This window comes from Gymnogyps californianus, chromosome 5 (genome assembly GCF_018139145.2).
Source record: "Gymnogyps californianus isolate 813 chromosome 5, ASM1813914v2, whole genome shotgun sequence".
Classification (NCBI taxonomy): domain Eukaryota; kingdom Metazoa; phylum Chordata; class Aves; order Accipitriformes; family Cathartidae; genus Gymnogyps; species Gymnogyps californianus.
The window spans coordinates 1,934,437-1,961,545 of record NC_059475.1 but is presented as its reverse complement, the minus strand read 5'-3'; the positions used below and the strand labels follow the sequence as shown (position 1 = coordinate 1,961,545).

General features: G+C 61.4%; 2 protein-coding genes across 4 annotated transcripts in view; both read left to right on the top strand.

Moving 5' to 3' along the window:
* KDM2A (lysine demethylase 2A) overlaps nt 1-17,863 on the top strand; it is a 50,756-nt gene extending 32,893 nt beyond the window's left edge. For 2 of the 3 annotated variants that reach the window (XM_050897522.1, XM_050897523.1), the window contains exons 12-23: nt 783-909; nt 2,450-2,871; nt 9,908-9,991; nt 11,820-12,086; nt 12,304-12,435; nt 12,515-12,604; nt 12,898-13,107; nt 13,527-14,239; nt 15,313-15,476; nt 15,819-15,977; nt 16,138-16,353; nt 16,530-17,863. In XM_050897522.1, coding sequence (XP_050753479.1) covers nt 783-909; nt 2,450-2,871; nt 9,908-9,991; nt 11,820-12,086; nt 12,304-12,435; nt 12,515-12,604; nt 12,898-13,107; nt 13,527-14,239; nt 15,313-15,476; nt 15,819-15,977; nt 16,138-16,353; nt 16,530-16,711 — 2,766 coding nt within the window. In that variant the 3' untranslated portion in view covers nt 16,712-17,863. The remainder of the gene's footprint in view (nt 1-782; nt 910-2,449; nt 2,872-9,907; nt 9,992-11,819; nt 12,087-12,303; nt 12,436-12,514; nt 12,605-12,897; nt 13,108-13,526; nt 14,240-15,312; nt 15,477-15,818; nt 15,978-16,137; nt 16,354-16,529) is intronic. The other variant, XM_050897524.1, reaches the window with a different exon arrangement.
* Nucleotides 17,864-21,750: 3,887 nt separating this feature from the next.
* On the top strand, nt 21,751-27,096 carry LOC127016473 (beta-adrenergic receptor kinase 1-like). Its single transcript, XM_050896990.1, has 9 exons — nt 21,751-21,916; nt 23,479-23,555; nt 24,255-24,328; nt 24,687-24,788; nt 25,077-25,151; nt 25,663-25,724; nt 26,034-26,085; nt 26,429-26,520; nt 26,919-27,096. The coding sequence occupies exons 1-9, from the start codon at nt 21,804-21,806 to the stop codon at nt 27,094-27,096; spliced, it is 825 nt and encodes a 274-aa protein (XP_050752947.1). The 5' UTR covers nt 21,751-21,803.
* Nucleotides 27,097-27,109: the final 13 nt, after the last annotated feature.

Below are 27,109 nucleotides of genomic sequence, written 5' to 3'. Positions count from 1 at the left end.
TCGCTTGCTTCTTGTGGAGACATGGGTCTTGCAGCACTCAGCTCCTGCAGAGAAGCTTCAGGACACGCCTGGGCTGTGATGGACAGACTGTTGGCCTCTCCAAAGCAGTTCAGGGTGCTGCAGCAGGCAGGACCTGTGGGTTAGCACTCAGATGTCAGACCAACATCCAGAGCAGCTGAGACATACATAGGACAATGGAGTGTGCATCTGCTCCACCCTGGGCAGTGTAGCCTCAGGAAGGTGCGAGGCAGGCAGCAGGGTCAGGGGCATCTTCTGCCTGCGTGTGAATTGCCAGCGCTGATGTGACAGAGCCCCGATAGCACTGCTCAATAGCTGAGCTGGTAGCACCTCTCGTAAGAGACCAACCCTTTCCCTCCTCCCGTACAAATACTGTCAGATGCTGTGCTGAGGCTTGGGAAGGGGGCCTTAACCATTACCTTCAACTGAAACCTTTTGTGGCATCTGCCATCTTTTTTCTTGTACTAATGAGAAGGAGGTCTGTGGGGGAAGAGCCGCAACCCTAACAAAGAAAAATGAAATGTTAATGGCTTGCAAGTGAGTAGTGCCTGGTCTCTGCTCTGCCTGGTGATAATATCCTTCTGCAAGGAGAATTACATCAGGCTGCCAGAAGCATGAATGATGCTGTTAAACATGAACATGCGTTTCCTGTCTCTCAGGAGAGGATCGGTCTGGTTTGAGGCAGCAGTAATAAGAGCTGTCTCTGTGCAGCCCTGTGGTGAAGGAGGTCTGAGCTGAGCCCCTTCCCCTTGCCTCTTTTGCAGGTCCCAAATAAGTTTCGTTACCCCTTCTATTACGAGATGTGTTGGTACGTGCTGGAGCGCTATGTCTACTGCATCACCAGCCGCTCACATCTGACCAAGGACTTCCAGAAGGAATCCCTCAGTATGGGTAAGCCCCCTGTGTTGGCTGTCCAGCTCTTAATCCTTCCTCACCTGTATCGAAGCGGTTTCTTGCACCCTCCTGCTGGGGTACAGTCTGGCTCAGTAGCACGGCGGGCAGGGAAGGGCTGTGTGGGAAGAATTTGGGACCATCACTTCCTCAATTTCACAAGGTGGTTTCTTTGGGTATTTCCTCCCTTTTCACTGTTTGCTGTACTGAGCAGTCGGAGGGCATTGCAGACTGGCCGAAGGAGGTGCAATTTCTTTCTTTTCCTTTGAGCAAGAAGTCAAAACTAGGCAGACTTTTGCTTCCTCCTTTGCCCCTGCAACAGGCCAGGTTCCTTGCAGCTGCAAAACCAGCACACAAGTTCCTGGCCTTGCTGGTACATGCAAAGCCTTTAACAGAAGAGGTGGAGGGAAGTTGTAGTAACCACCGCTGTGCTGTGGGCTGCGGGGCAGTAATGCTTTCTGGCTGATCAGGGCCTTCCTGCACGCAGAGTTTAAAGTGCTGTCAAAGTTATGTGCAAGGGAGTACAGGGAGTCTCTTGCAAAAGGAATGTTTGGCCTCCTTACAGCTAAGGCAAGTGGGGCATGAACAGCGGTTCAAGAGATGATTTCTTGCAGAGGTTCTTCTTCAGAGTGGGAGAGAGCTGGATAGCCTCCACCCAACGGCCTTGAAGCAAATCTGTCCTCACTCTCCTAAGAGGCTGTAAATGCTGACTCCTGGGCACCTCTCCTCACAGCCACAGCCTCTTCAGGGCTTTCAGTTTCTGTCCAGGGGGCCGTAGCAGAGGGCCACGGCTCCCAGCTCTTGTCCTTTTCCTGTGGCCCTCTTGAGATCTCCCTCAGCACTTGGTTTGGGAAAGGCTGTCTCTGTCCTCCTCCTGCCTGGAGCCTCCAGTACCTTATCACCCTTTTTCTACCACTGAGCAGTGTGAAGTGGGAACTAGTGCAGAGAGCTGAAAGGACGGGAGCAGGAGAGCCCCCTTCCCTTGTACTGTCAGGGAAGGGTGCTTTATCGTGCACATTCAGACTCAGAGATGTCACGGTCATCTAGTGAGTCCACATCCTCTTTCTCCCATCATGAAGGTAGGATCAAAGTCCCAAGTCACTCCCAGGACCAGATGGCTGGAGATTCCAAGCTCTCCAAAGCAAAGTCAGGTTGGATGGGGCTTTGAGCAACCTGATTTAGTGAAAGATGTCCCTGCCCATGGCAGGGGGGTTGGATGATTTTAAAGGTCCCTGCCAACCCAAACCATTCTAGGATTCTATGAAATACAGTCTAGGGCTTTGCTCTCTCCTTCTCTGGGAGGTTTTCCCATGTCCTGTGCCTCACCTTCCCGCAAAATGAGCCAGGAATGGGAAAGGGTTTTAGCTGTTCTTTTTCCAGCTGCTATGTGCCCCCTTCCTTTCCTCTCACCTTGTCCCCATACATATCTGTTGCTCCAGCATCTCTGGTGACTGGGGGGATTCCTCTAGAAACTGAACACCTCCTGTGAGTGATTGTCTGGCCACTGTGCTCTTCTCTCACTCTTTCTCCGTTGTGGCAGATATGGAGCTGAGCTCCTCGGACTCGGTAAACATGGAAGAGGAGGAGGAGGAGGAAGAAGAGGAGGATGCAGCAGGGAAGGAACCCAGGCGACCGGTCACAAGGCGGTCCATTCTCACCAGCCCCATAGCCAATGGTGCCAATGTGGACTATGATGAACTGGGCAGGAGCTGCCGGAGCAGCCTGCCGGGTCTGAAGAAGACCCCATCTATAGACTCTTCTGACTCTAGCCGGGGCTCCCAAAACGGCCAGGCCTGGGACCCGAACGGTGGCAGCCCCCGCAAGAGCAGGAAGGTGCACCTGACGCAGTTTGAGCTGGAGGGGCTGCGCTGCCTCGTGGACAAACTGGAGTCGCTCCCTCTGCACAAGAAGTGCGTTCCCACCGGCATTGAGGATGAGGACGCCCTCATCGCTGATGTCAAGGTACGTAGGCGTGAGGGAGCCGCAAGCGCTGCCGTTCCTTGGGGCTGCCGGGGCGCGTCCGCTTTCTTGCGGCATCGGAGGTGGAAAGGCATTTCCCTACAGGGAAACTGCTTGACCCTAACCTTACCCCCATCCTGGGGCAAGGGGGTGATGTGTCTGCAGGCTTGGTGTCCTCTTCTTCCTCTACATGAGGCTGATGTTATGCCAGCTGATGTTGAGGGACGACCCTGGCTTGGATTTTGGGTTGGGGCTAGCAGGAGCAGTAACTGCTCCTAGCCAGCGTGGCTGAGACACCTCTGGAGACCCTCTGGGCCCTGTCTGGGTCCCTTACGGGCGTCAGTGTGAGAGTGCTTGTTTGCGATGCAGTTTGTTTCCATTTCTGGCTGTGGACTCCTTGGGCTGCTGGACACTGGCAGTTGGAGCCCTTTCCTTGCCCCAGGTGGATTTGGCCTTGTTTCTTTGGGCTGTTTGCACAGGATGTGACCTTAGGTTGTACGAGGGGGGGGGTGGGTTGGTGTTGGGTGGTTTTGGGTTTGGTTTTTTTTTTTCCTGCCCTGCTTTACACCCTGAGCTGTATCTGCCAGACTTTTTGAGCTTACTCCGTGAGCTGTGGTGTTTTAGCCCTTTCACCACTTAAGTGAGAATGTCAGCCTCGCTCTGTTCCCCAGAAGTCCATTTTAGTCCCTAAAACCACAGTTACCTTCTGCTCCCTTCCTTGCTCATGGTGATCTGTTCAGCTGCTTGCCTGCACCAAAGCTGACATCCAGACACAGCCATGGGTGTATCCTCGTCTCTGCCGTCGTGTTTCTTTTCCAAGCGCTGTCTCCTGATTTGATTTTTTTTTTTTTTTTTTTTTTTTTGGTAAATCTGGTGCTCTGCTGCGTTTGGAGCAGAGGGCACAGCTCTGGGGTCCCAGGGTGGGCTGTCGTTTGCAGGCCGAGCTCCGGTGGTGCTTGGCTGAAGGAGTGGGAGTAGGTGGTGTTAGGGGGCTGCACTTCTGGTTTCCTGTGGCTTTTTCAAGTGCCCTGTGTGTGCCGTGGCCTTTGAGTACGCAATGCATGTGTTTGTGAGCCACCGCGGTGGGGTGGCCTCGGCCCTACCACGGACCATATGATGCTCTGGAGAAACTCAAGCTTTGAGCTGTGAGTGCAACGTTTCACCCTTGGACTGAGAAAGGGAGGCTGGTGTTGTGTGTTGGGTGTTTTGAAGGCAGAACATTTGAGGTTGTCAGTGTTCAGCTGAGTTTTGAGACCTGTTCAAAGGACTTGTTATGTTCTGGAGCTAATGGACGTGTGCCTATGGCTTTGATGTGACCCACCAGCCCCGTGTCCGGTTGTACCTCACAGATGAGCTGCGGGTGAAAGTCCCTGCAGTCTGGTCAGAGCAAACAGCTTCCCTGAAGGACTTGCTCCTTAAAGCTGGCTGTCCTCTGAGGTTCAGAAGTATCCTGAGCTGCAGGACTCTGTCCCTCAGGACTAGCAGCCTCCCAAGTAAAGCCTGTGCTACAGGGCATCCTCAAGGCATGAAGATCCTTAGTCATCAGGCTGCAGTGGCTGGAGAAAACAGGACAAGTTTGTCAAACTACAGCAAACCTCTACTTTCAAAACTTACATTTTCCTTAGAGGTGATGGAACTGGCAAATGTAGGTTGTCTTATAAATCCTGAAAAGGCATAAGACATTTCTAGCTAAACCTTTTGACTGGTCTGGTCACTGAAAAGCCCGATGAGCGAAGGTCTAATTTTTGATATCAACAGCTTGTATGGAGAACACGGGTTTTTTGTTTGTTGTTTGGTTTTTTTTAAGCAGGACAAGTTGTTAAGCAAGCTAGAGGCATGAAGTGGCCATCCATGCATCTGTAACTCGTGATGTGGGGTACACATCCTATTTCAGTCGTGTTTCCTATGTAAGCTTCGGTATAACTCCCTCCTCTAATAGCTTTTGTGTTCTTGCACAACTGTAGCTGACTCTCCCAGAACACAGTCCTACTGCAGCTGTGTGTAAGCGCAGCCCTTCCCTTCTCCGGTCTTGTTCCAATGCTCCCGCCTTCCCTCGCAGCTCTCAGAGGCGTGATCCATGTGGGATCCCTCGTGCTGCACCCCAGACCTGGATCCCTTCTGTTCATCTGTGGTTTCTCTTTATGCACTAGTGGAGAACTACAGACTAATCCATTTTCAGTGACTTAAGCTAAATGGAAAGCAGTACATCCTCCATAGCGTCTTAGCCTGACTCTGAGGCCGTCGGTCTGCGGCAGGTACTCTTACCCTTACGTCACCAGCTGAGGTTATTAATGGCCCTGGGATCTGGCCAACAGGACTGTTGGGAAAGACCCGCTCTGGAGAAGCACAGAATCAACATGTTTTCAGCGCTCGCCAACTTTGCTGCTGTCGCTACATGGCTGTGTCCCGTTAGGCAGACGCTGCATTGTGGAAGGCTTTCGTGGCTGTGGCCTGCGTGTTTATTTGGTCTGTCTGCTACCCAGGATCAGAACATGGCGTTTTGTCATCGTAGAGCCCAGACACGCAGGTAGTGACCTGGCACCTTGATCTGCCTGTCAGATCAAATGTCCTACCACGCTTCTTGCCACCCTCTGCTAACCAGTGTCCCCAGGCACACGGGAGCAGGCACAGACCAGGAAAACGCTGCCTTTTCCCACAGCCTCTTGTGTGGTGATCGTGACTTCAGGATGCCCCTATGTTGGGTTACGTGAAGAAATGTGCTTCTGTATCCTGTCATGAGTTGAGCCTGGAGCCGTCACATGGTGGGACACTGACACTTTGGATGTGACAAAGATGTGTTTCCAGCTCCATGGCAGGAGGGATTGTCCATCTGCTGAGACTCTGTAAACAAGGCTGCATCAGGCATCTTGAATAGGAAGAGCATGTTGCCACCTCTGCCTCTCCGTAACCTTTCTAGCTTTGCCTGTCTCCCTTGGAAAGCTCCTGGTGACACCACGTCGCTGCCTTCTGAACCGGTGACTTGAGAGCTGCTCTCCAGTGGCTTAAATGGGAGGGCCCGCAGAAATCAAAAAGGCTTCTAGCACTGCCTCAGGAGATCTGCCTTTGTGAAATCAAATTGTGAACGTGTCGCCTTGTAGCGCTGATGTCTTGCTGAAAAATCTCCATGCATTTGGCGATGCCTCTGTGCATGGTCTGGACGGGGGTCGTTGGAAAGATCATTGGCAAAGAGGGAACTTCTGAGAGGTCCCATTGTCTTTGACTGCTTCTGTCCATCACTTCTGACCCCTCTTGGGGTGTGCTGGTTTCCCTCATTTAGACTTCAGAGGAGCAGGATGGTTCATGAGGCTCTGGCTTTAGAGCTGTCAGACCTGCTGTCAGCTGACTTGCGGGGAGCTGAGCCCACGTTTGAACCATTTGCTTCCTGCAGTGCCACCAAGCCCTGCGGCCTCAGTAACTGGCACAAACAGGTTATATTTGGGCTCTGCATGGAGGTGTTGGAGCACCAAGCATTGTAGAAACAAGAAGAGCCTCTCCCAGAAGTGCAAATCCTGTCTCCAGGACCTCATCTCAAAGCCTCTGGTCTGGCATTGCCCACGTACCTGGCTCCGTGTTGTGCTGGGTCTCCCTATGATCAAAGACATCTCCTTGCTCCTCTACAAACGCATGTTACTCTTTTCTCGTCTGCCTGGTCTTCTCCTCCTGTGGGTCACATCTGCCTGAAATGTTCCCTGTGCCTCGTGCTCTCCGTTCCCTGCCCCACTAAATCTGCCAGCTGGAATTTGCTTTCCCAAGACAGTTTTTTTTCTCCAGGTGCTCATGTCTAAGAGAAGCAGTGAACATGTCAGCTTGCTGAAGCCCAGAGGATGTAAAAGCGCTGATGAGCACCCTTGGAAGGAGTGAGTGGTCTCAGGGCACTCCGCTCCCTCTCCGTGGCTGTGAGGAGAGCGTGCACAGTCCCCCTGTTTGCTGCAGGGCAATGGGACACAGAGAGGACTTGGTGAGGAACGGGGGCTCCTTCCCCCAGGGATGGACAAGGAAGTTCAGGGTGGCCTGGGAGCTGTGCCGAGAAGGTGCCCCCTCGGTGGGATGGCAGCACTGGCCACGCTCCTGCCTGCGGCTCAGATGAGACTACACCGCAGGGTGAAGCGCCGAGCTGTGTGCGAGGCTCCCCTTCCTGTGCGTGTCCCAGCGTGCGGCCTTTACGAGATGTCTGATGCTTCCGTGATCGCTGTCCAAATGGACCAAATGAGCGCTGCGGCCTGGAGCACGCAGGGCCAAAGACCCCTCTGCTGTCCTGCCTGACCAGGCGTCACCTCAACGTGCCATCTGATGTGCTTGACCTTGGCAATGTGACGGAGGAGTCACCCTGCATATTTTCCGCACAGGGCCAAACCGCGCTGCAGGGCTGGGTGTCCCCAGCGTGCTGCAGATGACAAGATCTGTGGAGAGCCTGTGCTGGGGGCCTGAGGGTGTCGTTGGGGGTTCAGGTGGTGACAGTCTGGACCCAGGCGTCTGGTCAGCGTGGCCCAGTGGCTTCCTGGGCTCTCCAGGGGCACGAGAGAGAAAAGCTGAGGTTGCCTGCAGATGCTTTGGCTGCATCGGGAATGGGAGCAGTCGCTGTTCTCCAGTGCTGCTTTGGGGAGCTTGCTTTATTTCAGGAGTTTCCTCCATTTTAATTGCAGTGGTCTGTAGTCAGGGTGGGGGGGTCTCAGGGAGCTGGGGCTGGTTGGGGAGACCTTGTTTCGCCCGGTATGGGTTTGTCCCCCTCTAGCGGTTAGGTCACCAGTGGCTTTGGGACTACAGCTGCTCCCAAACTTGGCTGATGGGATGTTTGTCAGGGAAGGTTTGTCCATCCAGGTCAGGAGGGTGTGGGTGCAGTCCCTGCAGCCCCCCATTTCGAGGGGCTCATCCCCCTTGCCTTCATTTAAAAGCCCTTTCTCCCCGCTCACGCCAAGGGTGTCTCCTAGATCCAGGTGGGTCCAGCTTCCAGCAGGAACCCCAAAAACCTCCTCGGAGAAGACAAAAGAAAGGCATCGGGGAGGCTGGGCGTAAGCGGGGCCGGGGTAAGGGCTCTCGGCCGCGCTCTCCCCAGCCTGCCCCAGCCCTGGGGAGCCTGGCCCCGACATCTCCGATTGCAGTGGCGGAGGGAGGGAGGAAGGTGGGCCGCGCCGCCCGGGGCCCCTGCGCCAATCCGCGCCGCGCCAGCCGCCCGTCCCGGCCCCTCCCGGCTCTGCAGCAGAACGGCTCTGCCCTCTGTTCGTTTGCTCGCTTTTTCTCTTCTGCCATCTTCCCGTTGCAAAGCATTGCTGGGAACCGCATGTGGGTGACGCAGCAGCATTGTTTCAGGCTCAGGAAGCTGCCGCTGCTGCCCAAGGGCTCGGGAGGAGCACGCGGCTGCCAGTGCGGCTGCCGGAGCCAGGGAGGAGCCGGGGGCGCTCGGGGCGGGGGGCGCGGTCGCTCCCCCAGCCATGTCCCCGAAGACCGGGGGTCCGGCTCGGGTCCGCTCAGACTGAGCCAGCCCCTGGAGGTGTCCGGGGAGAGGGGGGGGCCCCAGCCCTCGCAGTGCGGGCACCGAAACAAAGAGGGTTCGGCAAACTTCACCCCAGAGTCTCGGCAGCTCCAGAGGCACAAGGTCAGGCAGCTGGCAATGCTCGTGGGATGGGGAGGGGACGCGGGGACGCTCTCGACCCAGCCAGGGTGGGAGGGGACCGCGGGGGGACCTCTGCTTCCCTGGAGGGGTCCCTGGCTGGTGCTTGGGCTCACCTCTCCCTTCCCCTTCCTTGGGGCGCGCTCGCCGGTGCCGAGTTCCTGCCGGCCGGGGCAAGCATGCGGTGCGCTTGCAGGGTCCCCTCCGCCTTGTCCCCCCAGCCAGAGCGCGAGGGGTCAGAGAGGACGAGGGGGCTATCACCCACCCCAGCTCCGAGCCAGACGCAGCCACAGGACCCGGGTGCCCCCTTAGCCCTTTGGTCCCCTGGCTCAGAGCATGCCTGAGCCACCGCCACCCCCCACGGTGTCCCGGGCAGGAGGGAGTCTGCGATTCCCAACCCACACGTATATATATATGTGTGTTTGTGAGCCCCCAGCCCCTGACCTTTCCTTTCAGCGTGTGCTCATGGGAAGGCTGGCGGGGAGGCGGAAAGTCTGTAGGCAGCACGCTGTGCTGCCGGGGAGTGGAGGGGAGGCCGCGGCTTCCTGCCTCCCGCAGCCGCCCAAGAAGGGCGGGGGAGCGCCGGAAAGCCGTGCCGGGCTGGGGCGAGCACCCGGGGAGCGGGCAGCCCCGGCGGGGGGGGACACCGGCCGGCCCCTGCCCTGGCTCTGCCTGGCAGCGGGAAGCACCACGCGCGGGGATGCCGGCAGGAGGCTCCTGCTGGCGTAGCCATGGCAACGCCAAGTAAATAAAGCACCTTTGCAACCGGCAAATTCGGTGGGGAATGGTTGTGGGGAGGGGGCTGCGATGGAGGGGAGCAAGAGGGCCGAAACGGCCAGGGTGAGTGCAGAGAGTTCGCATCCGCGGAGAGCGAGGGTGCCTGTCGCGCCGTAGGGCAGCGTGCCCATCCGGTCGGTGCCGAGGGATCTCTCATGTCAAAGCCAAACCCCAAGGCAGTGCAGAGGGGGGGCAGCTCTTGGTTACCCGGTAGCTTGTGCCAGGCTACAGAGGGGGTGCTGGGGCACCACGTCCTGCCGCTGCTGCACCCTCCAGCTACCCTGTGCCCGGGGACCATTGTGGGGAGCAGATGCAGGGGCGACCTTCACGAATCCTCCCCCGTAAATCCCCCTAGATTGCAAAAGCTTGGCGCTCTCCCCCTACCACTGCACAGCGCGGGGCCTCAGGGCTGAAATGCAGTTGATGAAAGCGCTCGTGCAGATCGACTCGACAGAGCTTGTCTGTCTAACGTGGGGAGGGATCGTTGCTCGCGGGCATGGGTAGAGGAGGGCTCCTTCCCAGCCGTGTTTGAAGCGTGCTGGCCTTGGCATCTGGTCAGAGCCTGCCTCGCTGGTGGGAGCCTTGTTTCGCTCTGCTCACACCTGTGCTTTTTGTCTCTCTGCTTTTTTTTTTTCCCCCCTCTCTCTCCATTAGCTGCTGCTAGAAGAATACGCAAACAGCGACCCCAAACTGGCACTTACAGGCATCCCCATCGTCCAGTGGCCCAAGAGAGATAAGGTAGGAGCTGCGAGGAGGGGACCTGGGCGGGTATTGCGTGTGGTTGAGCTGATTACCTGCCCTCAACTGAGTCGCCGCCTGCAACTGGGGTGCAATGGGGAGCCCAAGCTGGCGGGCAGAAAGGGAGCAGTGCAGAGGCAGGCCGTGGGGTGCAACCGCCTCCACAGTGTTGCGAGCAAACCTGTTTGCTGGCAGTGGTGGAGGTCTCCCACCATGCCGGTTACCCTGGCTCAGCCAACGGGTGGTAACTGGGTCAGCCCCAGCTGCTCCATGTTCTCCAGCCCCTCAGTCATGCTCAGAGGAGATGGAGCTCTGCTGTTGGTGGAAGGGGTGATCCTTTAAAGGGCTCTCTCCCGGCACCTCTCCGGCTTGACAAGGGAGTCCTGGGTAGTATGAGTAACGTTGTGTGTCAGGGGAACATATTACTGTTGCGTTCCATAAGAGATGAAGGGTGAGGTGTGGGGGTTGACGATCAGCGTCAACCCTGCCTGTTTGGTGGGCAGGCCAGCCCCTCACTGCTAGGTGAGCGTGCCCCTTGGGTCCCTGCCCCTGCCAGCACACTGCCATGCTGTAGCGTTGGCTCTTGCAACCCCAAGGAAGGCAGCTCTGTCTTGGGGGTCTCTACCTGCAGATAGCAGCCAGCTTCTTAGGAAGAGGACCTTTTAGTGTGCCCCTGCCGTTCCCTCTCCAGCTGTGCTCGTAACCCAGGACTCAAAGCTGGGCCACGGCCCAGGCTGAGCTCGCTGGGCAGATGGAGGTGAGGAGCAGCCTGCCGCTGGCTGGCCGGACTTCCCCTCCGCAGGCTGCCTTCCCGTGGCCCGCCAGGACGGCTCCCGTAGGTCACTGCTTCCTTCCTGGCAGGAGACGGGCTCACGGGCAGGCGTATGGGAAAAGCAGGACCCCATCGCACTGGGAAGGGTGGGTAACACCCCGCCTGGGTGTCTGGAGACAAACAAGCCTCTCGGATTGCCCTTTGGAGGTGCCTGTCTCTGCCTGCCTGCCTTGCGCAAGGGGATCCAGCGTGATTTCCTGGTCCTTCAGCAGCACAAGCATCTCGGGCAGCTTTTCTGGGAGAAGAGACCTGGAGACTTCTGCACGCTTTGGATGCAGCACTCAGATGCTTGGCACATCCCTGACCCTGTCCTTGTGCTGGGGTTTTTTTTGGGTGCCTGCCCTTCCCCAAGTCCATCAGCTGTGGTGTACACACCATCACGGCCGATCCCGGAAGGGTGCTGCAGCCAGTGTGTTTGCTGTGAGGGCTGATGGAACGTGTGGTGGCAGATGTCTGCTGGAGAGCTGTTGCTGTCCCGCCTGCACTGTAAACAGGGGTGCTTGGGTGTTGCCAGCACTCCTTGAGCTTGCGGGAAAGAGTGACCAAAGCACTTGTGTCGGAGCTGAGCCCTGTCCCCTTGCACAGCTAGCAGAGGGACCTGGGTGGCACAGGGAGAGGACAGCCTTTCTGGCTGCCCGGGTGGACTTTGTCATTCCTTGCCTCAGAAAGAAAGAGTGGCGGCTATTGGAGCACCATGATGCTTTTGGGACTCAGCAGCCCTTTTCAGACCCGTTTCTGACTGCTGATGGGGGGTGGGAGGAGAGCGAGCTCTTGGTGTGGGGTGGCAAAGGCTGAGCGAGTGTGCTCGAGGAGAGCTGCCCGGGGCAGCGCCGATACAGGCTCCTTTGTCTGCAGAGAGGTGAGGGAGCGGGGCTGCTCTCTGGCACGTTGTCTGAGGTCGCAGCGAGGGAGCAGGGGATCAGAGGCTTTCTGATCCAAGCTGAATGCGGCGGTTCACTCATCTCATGCCACTTCCCTCTCTATTTTTGTTGCCAGCTAAAGCTCCAGGCCCGGCTGAGGGTGCGCCTGCCCACCATCCCCATCACCAAGCCGCACACCATGAAGCCAACCCCCCGCCCGACACCCGTCAGGCCTACCGTCTCTCCCATCGTGTCAGGCGCCAGGCGGAGGCGGGTGCGGTGCCGAAAATGCAAGGCTTGCATGCAGGGCGAGTGTGGCATGTGCCACTATTGCAGGGACATGAAGAAGTTTGGCGGGCCTGGCCGCATGAAGCAGTCCTGCGTCCTCCGGCAGTGCTTAGCGGTGAGTCTGCAGCCTGATCCTTTTCTCAGAAGTCTGCTGCAGCCTGGCAGCAGCTCTGTGTGGCCGATCAGGGTCAGACAGAGGAGGGTAATGACCAAGTTTGATTCCTGGGGGATAGTTGGCCCCTTCCCCATGGTTCAGGCAATGGGAGAGAGAAGGAGGAAAGGGGGAAGGCTGTCCCACCTTGCCCTGGTTTCACCCCTGCTTTCCTTTGTAGCCCAGGCTGCCTCACTCGGTCACGTGTGCACTTTGCGGGGAGGTGGATCAGAACGAGGACTCGCAGGACTTTGAGAAGAAGCTCATGGAGTGCTGTATCTGCAACGAGATTGTTCACCCTGGATGCCTGCAGGTGAGCAGCACGAGTGCTGGGGCAGAGGGGGCTTGGCTGTGGGGAAGGACTGCCGCTGACTGCCCGCTTCTCTTTGCAGATGGATGGGGAAGGGCTGCTCAACGATGAGCTCCCTAACTGCTGGGAGTGCCCCAAATGCTACCAGGGTGACGACGCAGAGAAGGGCCAGGTAGGAGGCGAGCTGTGCTGTGGCAAGGCAGGACGCATGTCCTCCATCCCACTGCATCCTGCTAGGGGATAGGCAGTGTTCAACTAGGCCGGGCTGCGTGGGTGGGCTGAAGGGCAGGCAGGCACCAGTGCAATCCAGGGGACCAGTTGAGCGGTGACTAGTGAGAGCGGGGGTCACTTGGGGGTGCAGCGCAGCAGCTCTTGGGGGCCTGGCAGCATCCTGCCGCAGTCCGGTCCTGCGATCTCGCAGGGGGGTGAGCTGACAGCCCCCTGCTCTCTGTCCCCGGCTCCCAGGGAGCCCGTCAGCAGGCCAAGGCCAGGCTCCCGCAGAAGCGGCAGGGGCAGCCGGGTTCCTCTGCCAGGCAGCAAGCGGACTGCGTGCGGCAGCAGCTGGCCCGCTGGCAGCTGCCAGCGCTGCCCAGGACACGGGGCTACGGCTGCCGCGTCGCCTGTAGGACCATGCCCGCTGCTGTGGATGGAAGTGCGGCAGTTAAGGCAAGCCAGGTGGGAAGCAGCCGCCCTGGGGCACCTTCACCTTCTCCTGGGTGATGTGCATGCTTGGGGTGCACATCTGCCCGATTCCTGGGTCCCCCAGCACTTCAAGCGGATGTGATGAGCACCCCTTGTCCCCACGGTGTCTTGTCCTGAGCTGTGATCCTGAGACTTTCCACTGCAAGAGGCGGGGGGACTGTTAGGCACGGAGTGGAGCCACCCTCAACCTCAGGGGACACCCCTTTTGTGAAGAGGGAAGGAAAAAGTTGGTTGCTGGTGTGGGTGGACTCTGGTCCTGGTGGTACTGGGCACTGCTGGTGCAGGCCCTGCCAGCACCGTGATGTTGCCGTGGGGAAGAGGAGAGGAGGGATGCGTTCCCCAGGCCCACCGCGGCTCCATCCCCACTAACCTGCCGCCCCGCTTCCCCGCAGAAGCGGAAGGTGGAGGAGAGCGATGACGACACGGCACAAGCCAAGGTGCTGCGGCCCCTGCGGAGTTGCGAGGAGCCCCTCACCCCCCCACCCAACTCGCCCACCCCCATGCTGCAGCTGATCCACGACCCGGCGTCGCCGCGAGGCGTGGTGACGCGCTCGTCCCCGGGAGCCGGCCCCAGCGACCACCACAGCGCCAGCAGAGACGAGCGCTTCAAGCGACGGCAGCTGCTGCGGCTCCAGGCCACCGAGCGAACCATGGTGCGGGAGAAGGAGAACAACCCCAGCGGCAAGAAGGAGCTGTCGGAGGTGGAGAAGGCCAAGCTGCACGGCTCCTACCTCACCGTGACGCTCCAGCGCCCCACCAAAGACGTCCACGGCACTTCTATCGTCCCCAAGCTGCAAGCCATCACGGCCTCCTCCACCAACCTGCAGCACTCTCCCCGCGTGGTCATGCGCCACGCGCCCGCCAGGATGCCCCTGCGGGGCGGGGGGGAGGAGGAGGCAGCCGCCGAGGAGGATGAGGAGGAAGAGGAAGAGGAGGACGAGAACGCGGAGGAGGGGGGGGCAGCCCGGCTCAACGGCCGAGGGGGCCGGGCACAGGAGGGCGAGGAGAGCTGGATGCAGCGCGAGGTGTGGATGTCCGTCTTCCGCTACCTCACTCGCAGGGAGCTCTGCGAGTGTATGCGGGTGTGCAAGACCTGGTACAAGTGGTGAGTGTGGGGACATGTGGCGGGGCAGGGTGGGGGGGGGGGTGGCACAGGCCTGCCCACGTCCTGACCCCTGGACCGGGTATGGCCACGCCAAGCCTTGTGCCTGATGGGCAGCCAGAGGGAAAGGAGGGAAGGGATCTCCCCGGAGCTGGCGCTTGCCGGGTGGTGTTGCCCTCGGACCCTGTGGCCAGCTGCTGCCTTTGCCATATGTGCACTGGTCTTTATTGTCCCCTTCTGCTTTCCTCCTGTCCCCTCTGTTGGGAGATGGTGGCAGGCTGTGCTGTCACCTGAGCACCTGTGTCCTCCGCGTGTCCTTGCGAGGTGCCAATGCCCTTTCCTCACCCGCCGCCCTGCGTGGTCCTTGCCCTTCCCTGCCTCCCATCCTGCCTCGGCCTCCCAGCAGGCTGGGGAAGGCAGGCTGAGGCGGGGATGGGTTTGCTGGCTGGAAATGCCTCGGGCGGCAGCAGGCCTGAAGACAATGCTGGCACTGGGACAGCTGTGGATGGAGGGCTTGGGAACAGACGGGGACTGGAAACTGGGAGGTTTCTAGCCGCCGAGCTAGTGGGAATGGCATGGCAGGAAAGGACCGGCCCGCTTTGATCAGCGGCCAGTGGGAATGGTCTGGCGTGGTGGCTGGAGGAGAGCGTCCCCTCACCTGCCGCTCATGTGGCACCTTCAGGGGCAGAGCTGAGCTACCGCCGGGTCCTGGGTCTCCCCAGGCTGCTGTGGGGTGGGACCAGGCTGAGTGTTTTGCCTGCTGGGAGCGAGGATGCTTAAGATCTTCGCTCTGGCGGGAGGAGCACCCAGGAGGGGGCAAGCAGGCCAACAGCTGAGACTCGGAGTCTTGTTACGTGGCAGCAAAACCCCACTGGGGCTGTTCCAGGCATCCCTGGGTGGCTGGACACCCTCAGCGACCTCCCCATGTGTTCAGGGAAACCAGGCAGAACAGCCTTGTTCTGCGACGGGGGGCCACGCCAGGGCTGGGCTCCTCCCCGAAGCCAGGCAACCCACTGGCTGGCTCTTATCCCACGGGGCTCTTGGGGTTCAACTTTCAGCCTTGTCCTTATCCCCAGGTGCTGTGACAAGAGATTGTGGACAAAGATAGATTTGAGTAGGTGCAAGTCCATCACCCCCCAGGCGCTGAGCGGCATCATCAAAAGACAGCCGGTCAGCCTCGACCTCAGCTGGACCAATATCTCCAAAAAACAGCTTACGTGGCTCGTCAACAGGCTGCCAGGTGAGCGTGGGCTGGGGAGGGGTCCTTACCTCTGCCACCAGCCTGCTCCGAGGCTTCCCGATGGCTGGACCACAGCAGGAGACAGGCTCTGCACCCTGGTACCCACCAGCTTTGAAAACTCCTGGGTGCCTGGATCCCGTCACCCAGCAAGCAGCCGATAGTGATGTGGTTTCCTGCTGCTGTGCGTTAACCTCTCCTTCAGAGAGCCCAGCTCCCCAGCCCACCCCGGGCAGGGAGGGGAGCTGCTTCCTCATGTGCCTGCAGAAAGAGGGTTGAGATCTGGGACGCCTCGGAGCTGACCAAGCCCGTCTGACTTGTTACCTCTCTCCCTTCTCCCGGCAGGCCTGAAAGACCTCATCTTAGCAGGCTGTTCCTGGTCTGCGGTCTGTGCTCTCAGTACCTCCAGCTGCCCCCTTCTCAGGACCCTCGATCTTCGGTGGGCAGTAGGAATCAAGGACCCTCAGATCCGGGACTTACTCACGCCTCCAACAGACAAACCCAGTAAGCTCTTGCCCAGGTTGCTGCGGGGCAAGGCTGGGGTGGTGGGGAGTTGGAGGAGGGTGATGTGCTGGGCGCAGAGCGGAGAGGTGATGCTGGATCCCGAATGCCCCAACGCAGCGGGGCAGATAGTCCGCGCTCAGCTTCTCCTCTCCCTTTGCAGGTCAGGACAATCGCAGCAAACTCCGCAACATGATCGATTTCCGGCTCGCCGGCCTGGACATCACCGACGCCACGCTGCGGCTGATCATCCGCCATATGCCCCTGCTCTCCCGTCTCGACCTCAGCCACTGCAACCACCTTACGGACCAGTCGGCCAACCTCCTCACGGCCGTGGGCTCTTCCACACGCAACTCCCTCACCGAGCTCAACATGGCAGGTGGGTACGCTGCTCTGGGTGGCCCACGCTGGCCTCCCCGGGCCCTGCCGGACCGAGGATGGCCTGGTTGGACTTGCCGTCGTAAAGCGGCTTCCTCCTCCCAGCCTGACATGGGAGCTGAGCTCTGGCTTCGCGGAGGCGTTGCGGCGCTCACTCTTCCTCTCATCTCCCCGCAGGCTGCAATAAGCTGACGGACCAGGCCTTGCTGTACCTGCGCCGCATCTCCAACGTCACTCTAATTGACCTGCGAGGTTGCAAACAGATCACCCGCAAAGCCTGTGAGCACTTCATCTCGGACCTGTCCATCAACAGCCTCTACTGCCTGTCCGATGAGAAGCTGATCCAAAAAATCAGCTAGAGACCCTCCCCGGGGCAGACTGAGGAGAAGGAAAAGAGCCCATCCCACCCCTCTCGGAGAGCCGCTCCTCCACATCCCCACCTTGCCCTCCGTGTCCTGCCGCTGCCTCCCACCTGACTCGGCAGGCAGGGCCGCTGCTGGCCTCGCTCCACCGTCCTTCCTCCTCTTCCCCCGGGACTTCTGCCGATGAAGATGTCCCGCCAGGCTGGCCAGTACCAGAGGAGGAACGGGCAAATGGCAGGGAGCCTCAGCCCGGAGGCTGGCCGCTCCCAAGGCGGAGGTTGTAATAGAGATCTCTGTGCAGAGAAATGGGGCACCCTCTTCCCCCCAGCTTTTCCCCTCCTCCCCGTCGTCTCCTTGCCTTGAAACACTTGTCACTTCCCCGTTAGCACAAAGCTTGAGGGTCAAGGTCTCTCCAAGGAAGCGGGAGCAGAGCTGGAACAAAATGTACCCCTCCGTGCTACCACCAGCTCGTCGCTTGCCCTGCGCTCTCAGCCCCCTTACGCTTTCCCTCATCCGGCTGCAGGGGCTGTGATCGAACCCCCTCCTCCCCACCGCGCTCATGCATCCGGGCGGCTCTTTCAGTGTCGAGGGCAGGAGCCTCGCAGCCAGGGTGTCACGGGTTCTCCGGCCGCAGGGCTGGCGCATGCTGGCCAGGAGCAGGGGCTTTGCAGCCCGCTCTCCCCCTGCCCGGGGAGGTGAGGCTGGGGGACGACGCGCTTCCACTCCGGGAACTTCCCGGAGCACCGTCTGTCCCGACGCAGCCCCGCACAGAGGTGATGGCCGGGGCCGGGCGCCGGCTGGGAGCAGGGGAGAAACCACAGGTACATCAGAGCTCAGGGAGGACTCGGAAAGCATCAGCCAGGGGTGAGTGAGCGTGCGGGGGGACAGGAGCTGCCTCCTCTTCCTCCCCAGCTCCCTGCGCGTGGCCCAGCATCATGAAGCACTCTAGGGCCGCCGCGGCCGGAGGGGTGAAGGCTGCTCGCTCTGCCCAGGGTGCTGTGGCCTGGGACCGAAGTGGCACGAACGCCCCACCGCATTGTCCTCTCCTTCCCCCACCCCCTTTTAGCTGCCGTTTTTCCTTTGCAATGAATGGTCGGTCCAAAGAACCTCTCTCTAGGGCAGCAGAGAGCTTTTTGCACTTTAAAAAAAAAAAACAAACAACAAACAAAAAAAAACCAACAAAAAAAAAACAAACTACAAAAAAAAAAAAAAAAAGGAAAAAAAAGGTTGGAATCTTCTTTTGGGTCACTATTTTATTTCCCTCCCTGTCCTGCCTGTGACCGGACGCTCCCCATCTCTTCCCCCGGTGTCAGGACACCGCTCTCCCCGGCCCAGCCCTCCCCGGCCCCCTGGCAGCGCGTACAGATAGCACAAACCGGCCCACCCCGTGCCACCGGTCCCAGCCCCGGAGAGGACGGCCGAGGGGTAGGGGGGCTCCCGCGGAGGGCAGCCCGCGTCGCCCCGCTGCTTCAGAAGCAATAAGGGAGGAGAGACGGCCGCCGAGAGACCCTTCTGCCCGGGCGCAGGGGTCGGTGGCGCGTCCTCCGCTCCCCGGCTGCCGGATGGGGGATGCGAGGGGGCGATTGCCGCAGTGCCTCGGGACAAGGGGCAGTTTTGCCGCAGTGAATCCGGAGGGCTTTGAGCAGAAAACACCCCGGGCGAGAGGAAGAGCGGAGAGCCAGGCCACCCCGGCCGCGGCCGGGCGGTGGAGGCCGCTTGCCTTAGTCTCTCTTGTCGGTGGCTCCCGTGAAAAGACGTCGGAAGAATCAAAGCTTTTCTTTTTCCCTTTGGATTGATTTTGAGTTTTGCAACGAGAAAGGAAGGAAAAAAAGAAAATAAGCTGGGGTAGAGCTTAGCCGGAGCCGGGTGGGCGCAGGGCTCCCTCCGCCATGCTCGGCGGGCGGCAGCGGACCCTCCCTCGGGGCGGGCGGGAGGCGGGCGAGCGGCCGAGCTTGGGGGGGCGGCGAGCCCTCCCCGGTATGCGTCCACCGCTCCGGCCGCAGAGACTCCGGCGTACGACCCTCGTCACCCAACCGGCCACCCCGGCCCCGATCCGTGGGCAGGGGGTGAAAATCCACAAGGAAGAAAAAAAGAGAATTATATATATAAAATCACTTAGTGATTTAAAAGCAACCCAGACTGCTCCCTAAAGACAACTCCTGCAAGAAAAGTCACTATTGTTTAAGGGTTTGGTTGTGTTTTTGTTTTGTTTCAATTCCCCCCTTCCCTCCCTCCCACCCCACCCACCCCACCCCCCGGAGAAATATTGTAAATATATATTTTTTTGTTGGCGATTTAGAGTCCATCTCTGATGTTTGTGCTTTAAAATTAAATGTAAGCATTAAGGGTAAAAGCAAACCAAGTCTTACGCTCTCTCAGTCGGTATGGTTTGGGTTGGGGGTTTCTTGTCTGGGGGCAGAGGGAGGGGAGCTAGTTGGCAATATTTTTTTTTGTTTCGTTTTTGATTTTTTTTTTTTTTTGGTTGGTTGGTTTGGTTTGGTTTTCCTTTTTCTTTTTCTAAGCATTCTCCGATACTGGTTTTAGAGAGGATCTTTGCTCATAACATATTACCACAGGGATGGGAGAGATGATGTGGGGGGAGGGAAGATACCAGCCTCTGAAGGGAAATATTTTGTTTCTTGGGGGTGGATTTTTGGAATAAAAAATTTAAAGAAAAACAAAACCCTGCGTCTCGGCTCTGCCCGTTGTTTGTCTGCGAGGGAAGCGGAGGGGGCGAGGCCGGGGCTGGGAGCCCCTGGCCCCCCCAGGGACCTCCCATGCCCCAACTCCTCCAGCACTGGGGCTTCCTCCGCTGCCCACACCACTGGAGAGGAAGCCTGGGGCACGGTAACACGTGCTGGCTTGCAGGCCCGAGTCCGGGGTGGTGGTGGCAGCTGTCCCTGTGTCCCCATCATCTCCTGCCCCACCAATGAGCCAGGGCCACAGCAGACCTACCTCTGCAACCTGCCTGACAAGGAACAGGCAGGGAACGCAGGCAGCGAGCGCAGGCAGCTTCCCCCGCAGCCAGGACCGGACCTGCCGGTGCCTTGCGCGGTGCTGGGGCCGGCTCCGTGACTGGCTCTGCTTGGGCCAGGCTTTATCTCCCCAAGCTGGGCAAGCCAAGAGGCGTTTCCCACCTCCCCCGGCTGTGCCGAGGCTGGGGTCAGACCGGCAGGGATGTGCCGGGCCGGCTTTCCGCAGGGATTTATTTCTCCCCTCCCTGGCAAGGCTGGGTTTAAAGGCTGGGAGGCCGCTGGGAGCGGAGCTGGGGCCTGGGCAGACTCGCTCAACCACCCCAAAGGGCTGCGCTGGTCCCACAGCTCTTCCAGCGCTGGCTCTGGGCCGCAAGGCCACCAAGGTGACATTTACCGTCCCCCAGCCTCCTCCGCAGGGACGTCACGGTCCAGGTCCCCGTGGCGGTTGGGGCTGTACCAACAGTGGCAAAACAAGCCCCGGGCCGGGGCATTTGCATGGCGAGGCGCAGAGCTCGCTCTTCCGTGGGTGAACATCCTCCTCCACGGGTGGCTGAAACCACAGCCGCCCTCCCCACGCCTCGGCCCCGTCCATCAGAGCATCACCAGCATGCCCGCCCCGGCGATGCACCGCGCACGGAGGCACCGGAGACCGAGCAAATCTCAGCACCCCAACCTGTCACCTGTCCCCTGCCTTCACCCTGTCCCCTCTCTGTGTCCCCCTCCTGGCCCCAGGGACAGGGAGCCTCCTGCCCGCGGTGCTGCCGGAGCAGGGCGGCTGCCTCCATCACCCGGCGCAGCCAGGGCAGCTGCCCCGCTGCACAGCCCGCTCTCGACCCGGTTATTTTAAGCTCCGTCTATTTACAGCCGCCTCTATCCTCCGGCACGAGTCGGCCCTGCGCCCTCCTGTGCCACCCATCTCCCACCCAGCCGGGCTTTACCGCCACGCTGGTGCCCGGCCCAGGTCCGGCAGCCGCCATGCCGCCGGTCCCTGCCCGCCCCGGTCAGCGGGGAGGACGGTGACCCCGGTGCCAGCCCCGGCGGGAGGCACAAACCCCCGGGGACCCCCAGCAGCGGGGGTTTCCCCGTTGGGTGACATGGCGGGGTGGGACCCGGCCTCCTCTCCCTGTGCCGCACCCCGGGGTGGAGGGGTCCCGGCTCACGCTGGGCGGTGTGATGCGCTTGTGGCTGTGCGCATGTGGTGTCACACCGCATCACCCGCGTGCCCTGTCACGCAGCGTCACGCGCACACTGTCACACCCGCTGGCACACGCGTGTGCACCCACACAGACACGCGTGGCGCTGCACGGTGCCAAACGTGCCGTCATACACGGTCACACCCGGTGTCTCGCGCTCACAGTCTGACATGTGGAGTGCCACACGCGGTGTCACGCACACGGTCACACCTGCTCGGTCACACACACAGTGTCACACACACGGTGTCACACACACACAGTGTCACACCCATGGTGTCACACACACGGTGTCACACACGGTGTCACACACACCCCCCAGTTTCACACACACACAGTGTCACACACTCGGTGTCACACACCCGGTATCACACACACACACACACACACGGTGTCACACACACGGTGTCACACACATGATGTCACGCTCCGTGTCACACACCCGGTGTCACAGGCACCCACAGTGTCACACCCCGTGTCACACACACCCATAGGGTCACACACACACAGCGTCACACACCTGGTGTCACACCCGGCGTCACACCCGCGCCCGCCGGTGTCACGGTCACGCCCGAGTGGGCGGGGTGGCGGGAAGGGCGGGCTCGGGAACGGGCCCCGCCCCCGCTCGGGCCCCGCCCCGCTCCGGCCCGGGGCGGCAGCACCGCCTGTCACACACGCACGCGCACGGACGCGCGCACGGACGCGCGCACGGACACGCGCTCCCCTCAGGCCGCCCCGCCCGCCATGGGCCCCCGCCGCTGAAGCCGCGCCGCCGCCTGGGCCTCCCCGCGCCGGGCCGGGCCGGGTCCGTCCCGGGTCCGCCCCGGTTCCGGTTCCGGTTCCCGGTTCCGGTTCCGGGTCCGTCCGGGTCCGGTCCGGCGGCGGTGGGCGGTGGGGCCGGCGGGGCCGGCGGCGCGGCGCAAGATGGCGGACCTGGAGGCGGTGTTGGCGGACGTGAGCTACCTGATGGCCATGGAGAAGAGCCGCGCCGCGCCCGCCGCCCGCGCCAGCAAGAGGATCCTCCTGCCCGAGCCCAGGTGAGGCCCCGCCGCTGTCCGTCCCTCCGTCCGCCCGCCTGTCCGTCCCTCCGTCCGCCCGCCCCGGCCCTGCCCCCGTTCCCGTTTGTCCCGGCGCACCGCGGGCCCTGCCCCCGAGCCGGCTCTTCCCGGGCGCGGCCCAGGCAAGGCCAGGCAGGGCCACCGCGGCCCCGGCCCCGCTGCACCGGCCTCCCGGGCGCAGCCCTGCCGCTCAGCCTCCCCCCGGCACGGCACACACACGCACGCCGCCTCCGGCCCGCACACTCGCGTGTGCGCAGACATCTCCTGTGCACGCACACACGCCCCTGTACACAGGTGTGCACGGGCGTGCACAGGCACCCAGCCTGCACACACCTGCCTGGGCGCACGCACACGCACGCATCCTGCCCGGTACATGCACGCACACGGATGCACGCACACGGACACACGCACACGGATGCACGCACACGGACACACGCTCTCCCCGGCACACAGTCGCGCCCAGCCACGCGTGCCCCCTGTGTACACCCACGCGCCATCCCGGCACACACCTCCCCTGCCAGGCATGCCCGCATCTGCGCCCGTGCCCCCCTGCAGCCACGCGCTTGTGCACGTGCACGCACACGTGTACACACGTGCAGAGTGCTGTGGCGGGCTGCATGCACGCACCTGTGTGCTTGCACATACACGGTGTGCATCAGCACACGCACGCAGGGGCTCAGCTGGCACGCACGGGACCTCTGCCCCCCCGCCCCGCGCACACACACACGCAGACACACACACACACACGCAGAGTTGTGGAGCTCCCCGCTGCGCACGCCGCCCCCGCGCCTGTGTCGCTCTCATGCGCGCACCCCCTCCTGCCCACGCAACCCACTTCACAACTTCCCTTTGCACACCCAGCCTGCGCCGGCCCCATGCGCAGCCCGGCGCACACACGCGCGCAGCTGGACCCGCGCAGCGCGGTACAGTGAGCGCGGCACAACACGCGGCGCGGGGTACAGCGTGGCACGCAGCGGCACAGCCCGCCGTGCGCGGGGTGCAGGCGGTGGACAGCACAGCGTGCAGGCACCCTGCGCCGCAGCCTGACACAACACCCGCAGCACAGCCCGGCGCGTACCGCCTGGCCCCAACGCTCCCGGCACACGCAGAGCCCTGCACGTGTGGGCACACGCTGCCCCGCTCCTCCCTAGGGAGCAGGAGGGGACCCAGGCGTGTGGCCCCGGTTCCCACCCCCGCTGCCAGACCCCGCTCCCCTCCTGTGCCTTCGCTCCTGGGCACCAGGGAAGCTTTTTCTGGGGGTACCCTCCTCCCCAACCTCCCTTGGACCCCAGCGTGTGGGATACCCTGTGTCTGACCCTTACCAGGGCCCAGCAACGTGTTACACTTTGCGGGGGACACACAAGATAGGAGGGCACGCACACCAACGAGGCTTGGGGTGGCATGGGGACACAGGAGGAGCAGGAGAGGAGGGCCATGGCGGGTACAGGGCAGGCATGGGGGGCAGTGGGGGCGTTGGGAGCAGAGATCTGCTGGGGGGCACGGGGTAAGCAGGGCGCTGAGCCCCTCCGGTGTCTCCTCAGCATCCGCAGCGTCATGCAGAAGTACCTGGAGGACCGGGGAGAGGTGACGTTCGACAAGATCTTCACGCAGAAGATCGGTGAGCTGGGGACACTGGGGAGGGCACGTGGATGAGTGCTCACAAACACAGGGACGCTCGTGGTCTGCCTGGGCAAGCGTGGGTGGGCTGAGGGGCTGGGTTGGTGGCAGCTGTGACAGCGGTAGTGGCCGTGGCCATTCCCCTCTGCCCGTGGCATGGCCTGGGGGGAAGCAAGGGGACTGTGGGGCTGGGCTGGGCAGAGGTGCGTGGGGGCTGTCTGACACAACCCCCTGCGCCACGTCCCCACCCCACGTCCCCCGCCCCGTCACTTCCCCCAGCGCGGCGCTAACCGTCCGGGGCAGGAAGCGCCTCTCACTTCCTCCCGCCGGCTCTGGCGGTTTCCGGGCACGTCCGCCCCACAACAGCCTGCTCCGCGGTGCCCGCCTGTGTCCCTGCCCCATTCCTCCCACCCCACTGCACCAACCTCCTTGCTATCCCACCGCACCCCTGCCCCATAGTGCCCTATAGCACTGCACTGCTCCTCCCTGTGCCAGCCGGTGTCCTTGCCTCGCTGCGTCGCCCTGCCAAACCCTGGCCAGTCCCCAGCTTGGCACTTCCCCTTCCCCGAGCCTGGCACGGGGGTGGCTGTGGGGACAGGCAGGTCCAGGGGACATCTCTGCCCCCCTTGGCCTGGGCTATGGGGCACACGCTGCCACTCTGGGGCAGGCACCTCTCACGCCATGGCTCTGTCCCTGCCAGGGTACCTGCTTTTCCGGGACTTCGCCTTTAACCAGGCAGAGGAGGCCAAACCCCTGATGGAGTTTTATGAGGAGGTGAGATGGGGGCACCCATCTGGACGGACCCCCGTGTTCATGAGGAAGGTTGGGGGTGGGATTTGGTACCTACAGGGCCCACAGACATGGTACCAAAAGCATGCAGAGTACCCAAGGGAGATGGTGCCCAGGGGGCCGGGAGGTGATGCTCTGGGTACCCAGGGGACGTGGTAACCATCGGGTGCCTGCAGGATGTGGTACCCAGAGGGGCTGGAGCCGTGGTTCCCAGTGTACCAGGTCCCGGTGGCCGCCCAGCCCTGGGCTGTGCCTGCCCGGTGTGGGGTGAGGGCTGTGCCCCGTGGTGGCACAGCCCTGGGGGCTGTGTGCCCCTGTGTCATGGGAGCTGTGCCCTTGCCAGATCAAGAAGTACGAGAAGCTGGACTCTGAGGAGGAGCGAACCACGCGGAGCCGCCACATCTTCGACCATTACATCATGAAGGAGCTGCTGGCCTGCTCCCACGTGAGTGCCATGCTGTGCAGGCGCTGTGCCGACACTACAGTGGGGTGAGGTACCGGGGTGGGGTCCCCAGAGCGGGTCAGAGGGATGTACCCAGTGTGCCCAAGGGACCTGGTAGCCAGTGTCTTCAGAGAGCGCTCTAAAACCACCATTGACTCTGTTCTGGGAGCCACAGACCCAGCCCTGTGGATGGGGGTTCCTCCACGAGTTCCCCCACTTGTGCAGCCCTGCCTGGCCCCTGTGGCCCCGTCCCTTCTCCCCAGGGTGACACAGTCCTGTCTTGCCTCACAGCCCTTCTCCAAGAGTGCCACGGAGCATGTCCAGAGCCGCCTGAGCAAGAAGCAGGTGCCCCCGGACCTCTTCCAGGTGGGCATCACCCGGGACAGAGAGGGGGTCCCTGCCACCTCTGGTACTCAGAGGGTTAATCTTTATGGGGGGCTGGTGAGAGGGTGCTGGGGGCTGGTGGTGACGGGCCCCTAGAGGTGGGGGGGCGGTCCCAGAAGGTATGGGAAGCCCAAGGGATGGTGCGGGGCTCCCCAGCAGGTTGGGAGTGAGGGGGATTGCTGGTGGTCCACATGGGGTGGTAGTCAGGAGACTGGGGGCTGGAGGTAACGGGGGGCTCCTCAGAAGGTGGTGATTGGGACCCTGGACGTAGAGGTGACAGCAGGGTCCCCAGGGGTGGTAATGTTGGGGTCCCCAGAGACTCAGGTGACCCTGGGTGGCAGAAGCATCCCCAGGGGCCTGGCAGTAGGAGGGTGGCAGTGGAGATATGTGAAATCCCAGGGGTGGAGGAGACCTCATGTAATGATGGGACCTGAGGGGTACGGGTGACCCGGGTGGCACTGGGGACCCAGCGCTGAGCCCTGTGTCCCCCCAGCCCTACATTGAGGAGATCTGCCAGAACCTGCGTGGGGGCATCTTCCAGAAATTCATCGAGAGGTGAGATGGGGGAAAGTCCCACGCGGATCGGGGTGTCCCATCCCACTGGGGACCAGGGTCTTCCGGCCCAGAGAGGGGCCAGGGGTCCCTTCTTAGATAGGAGCTCCAGGGGTGTCTGTCCCCAGACCAGGGACTCAGGGGACTTTTCTCATCCCCAGGTCTGGCCCAGGGTCTCTCTGTTCCCAGACAGGGGTCCTGGAGGGTGCTGCCTGTCTCCAGACAAGTCCAAGGGGTCCTTCTGCCCCGAGAAGGGTCTTGGGGGGGTTTCTCCAGGGGCTCCACTCTTGCCCTCTCTGTGCTTCATTGCAGTGACAAGTTCACGCGGTTCTGCCAGTGGAAGAACGTGGAGCTGAACATCCATGTGAGCAGGGACCCCTGCACCTCGGGGCACCCCGGGCACCTCTGGGCACTTCCAGGGAGGAGGACATGGGCACAGTGACAAGGCTGCTGCCCCGGGGCTCACTAGGGCTGGCGCGGGCACCCTCGCACACCCACCAGGCTTTCGCTCACTCACAGGTGGCTCTCCCACACCTGCCCACGCTCACGGGGACATGTGGAGCAACCTCCGTGTTCCTCACCCGGGGAAACTGAGGCAGGGTGTGGGACCCACCACCACCGTGGACACACGCAGCTCTTGGTGCAGGGCAGGTGCTGTGGGACCCAGGTGTCTAGGCTCACCCCCGCCTCCTTCTCGCCCCCTCCAGCTCACCATGAACGACTTCAGCGTTCACCGAATCATCGGCCGCGGCGGTTTCGGGGAGGTCTACGGCTGCCGGAAAGCGGATACGGGCAAAATGTAATGGGGGATGCTCCGTCGCGGGGGACCAGAGGGATCTGCCTGCGATGGGGGGAGCGCTGCGGCTGTGGTGGTGGTCTCGAGGGCATCTGCAGTGGTGTTGCTCTGACGACAGATGTTAGAGGGTTGCGGAATTATTGCCGTGGCTGTGGGTCTTTGGGGGATACAGGGACGTCATGGCCGTGGGTGGCAGCTGGATGCGGCGATGTGGCCGTGGGTGCTGGCGGTGGAGGGATGCGATGGCATGGCTGTGGTTGGCGGGGCCGTGGGCAGGGCAGGGCCGTGGCGATGTGGCGGTGGCACTGGAGGGACGTGGCGCCGTGGCCATGGGCAGAGACAGGCTGTGGCACTGAGGCTGCGGGCAGCAGCAGGACCCTGCAGGGACTCTTTGCCTCCAGGTACGCCATGAAGTGTTTGGACAAGAAACGCATCAAGATGAAGCAGGGCGAGACCCTGGCCCTCAACGAGCGCATCATGCTGTCCCTCGTCAGCACCGGGGTGAGGGGACACGGGCACCGGGCAGAGCTGGCACCCCGGTTACAGGCTGTGGCACGGGCGAGGGGAGAGGGACAATGAGGAGGGTGTCCCC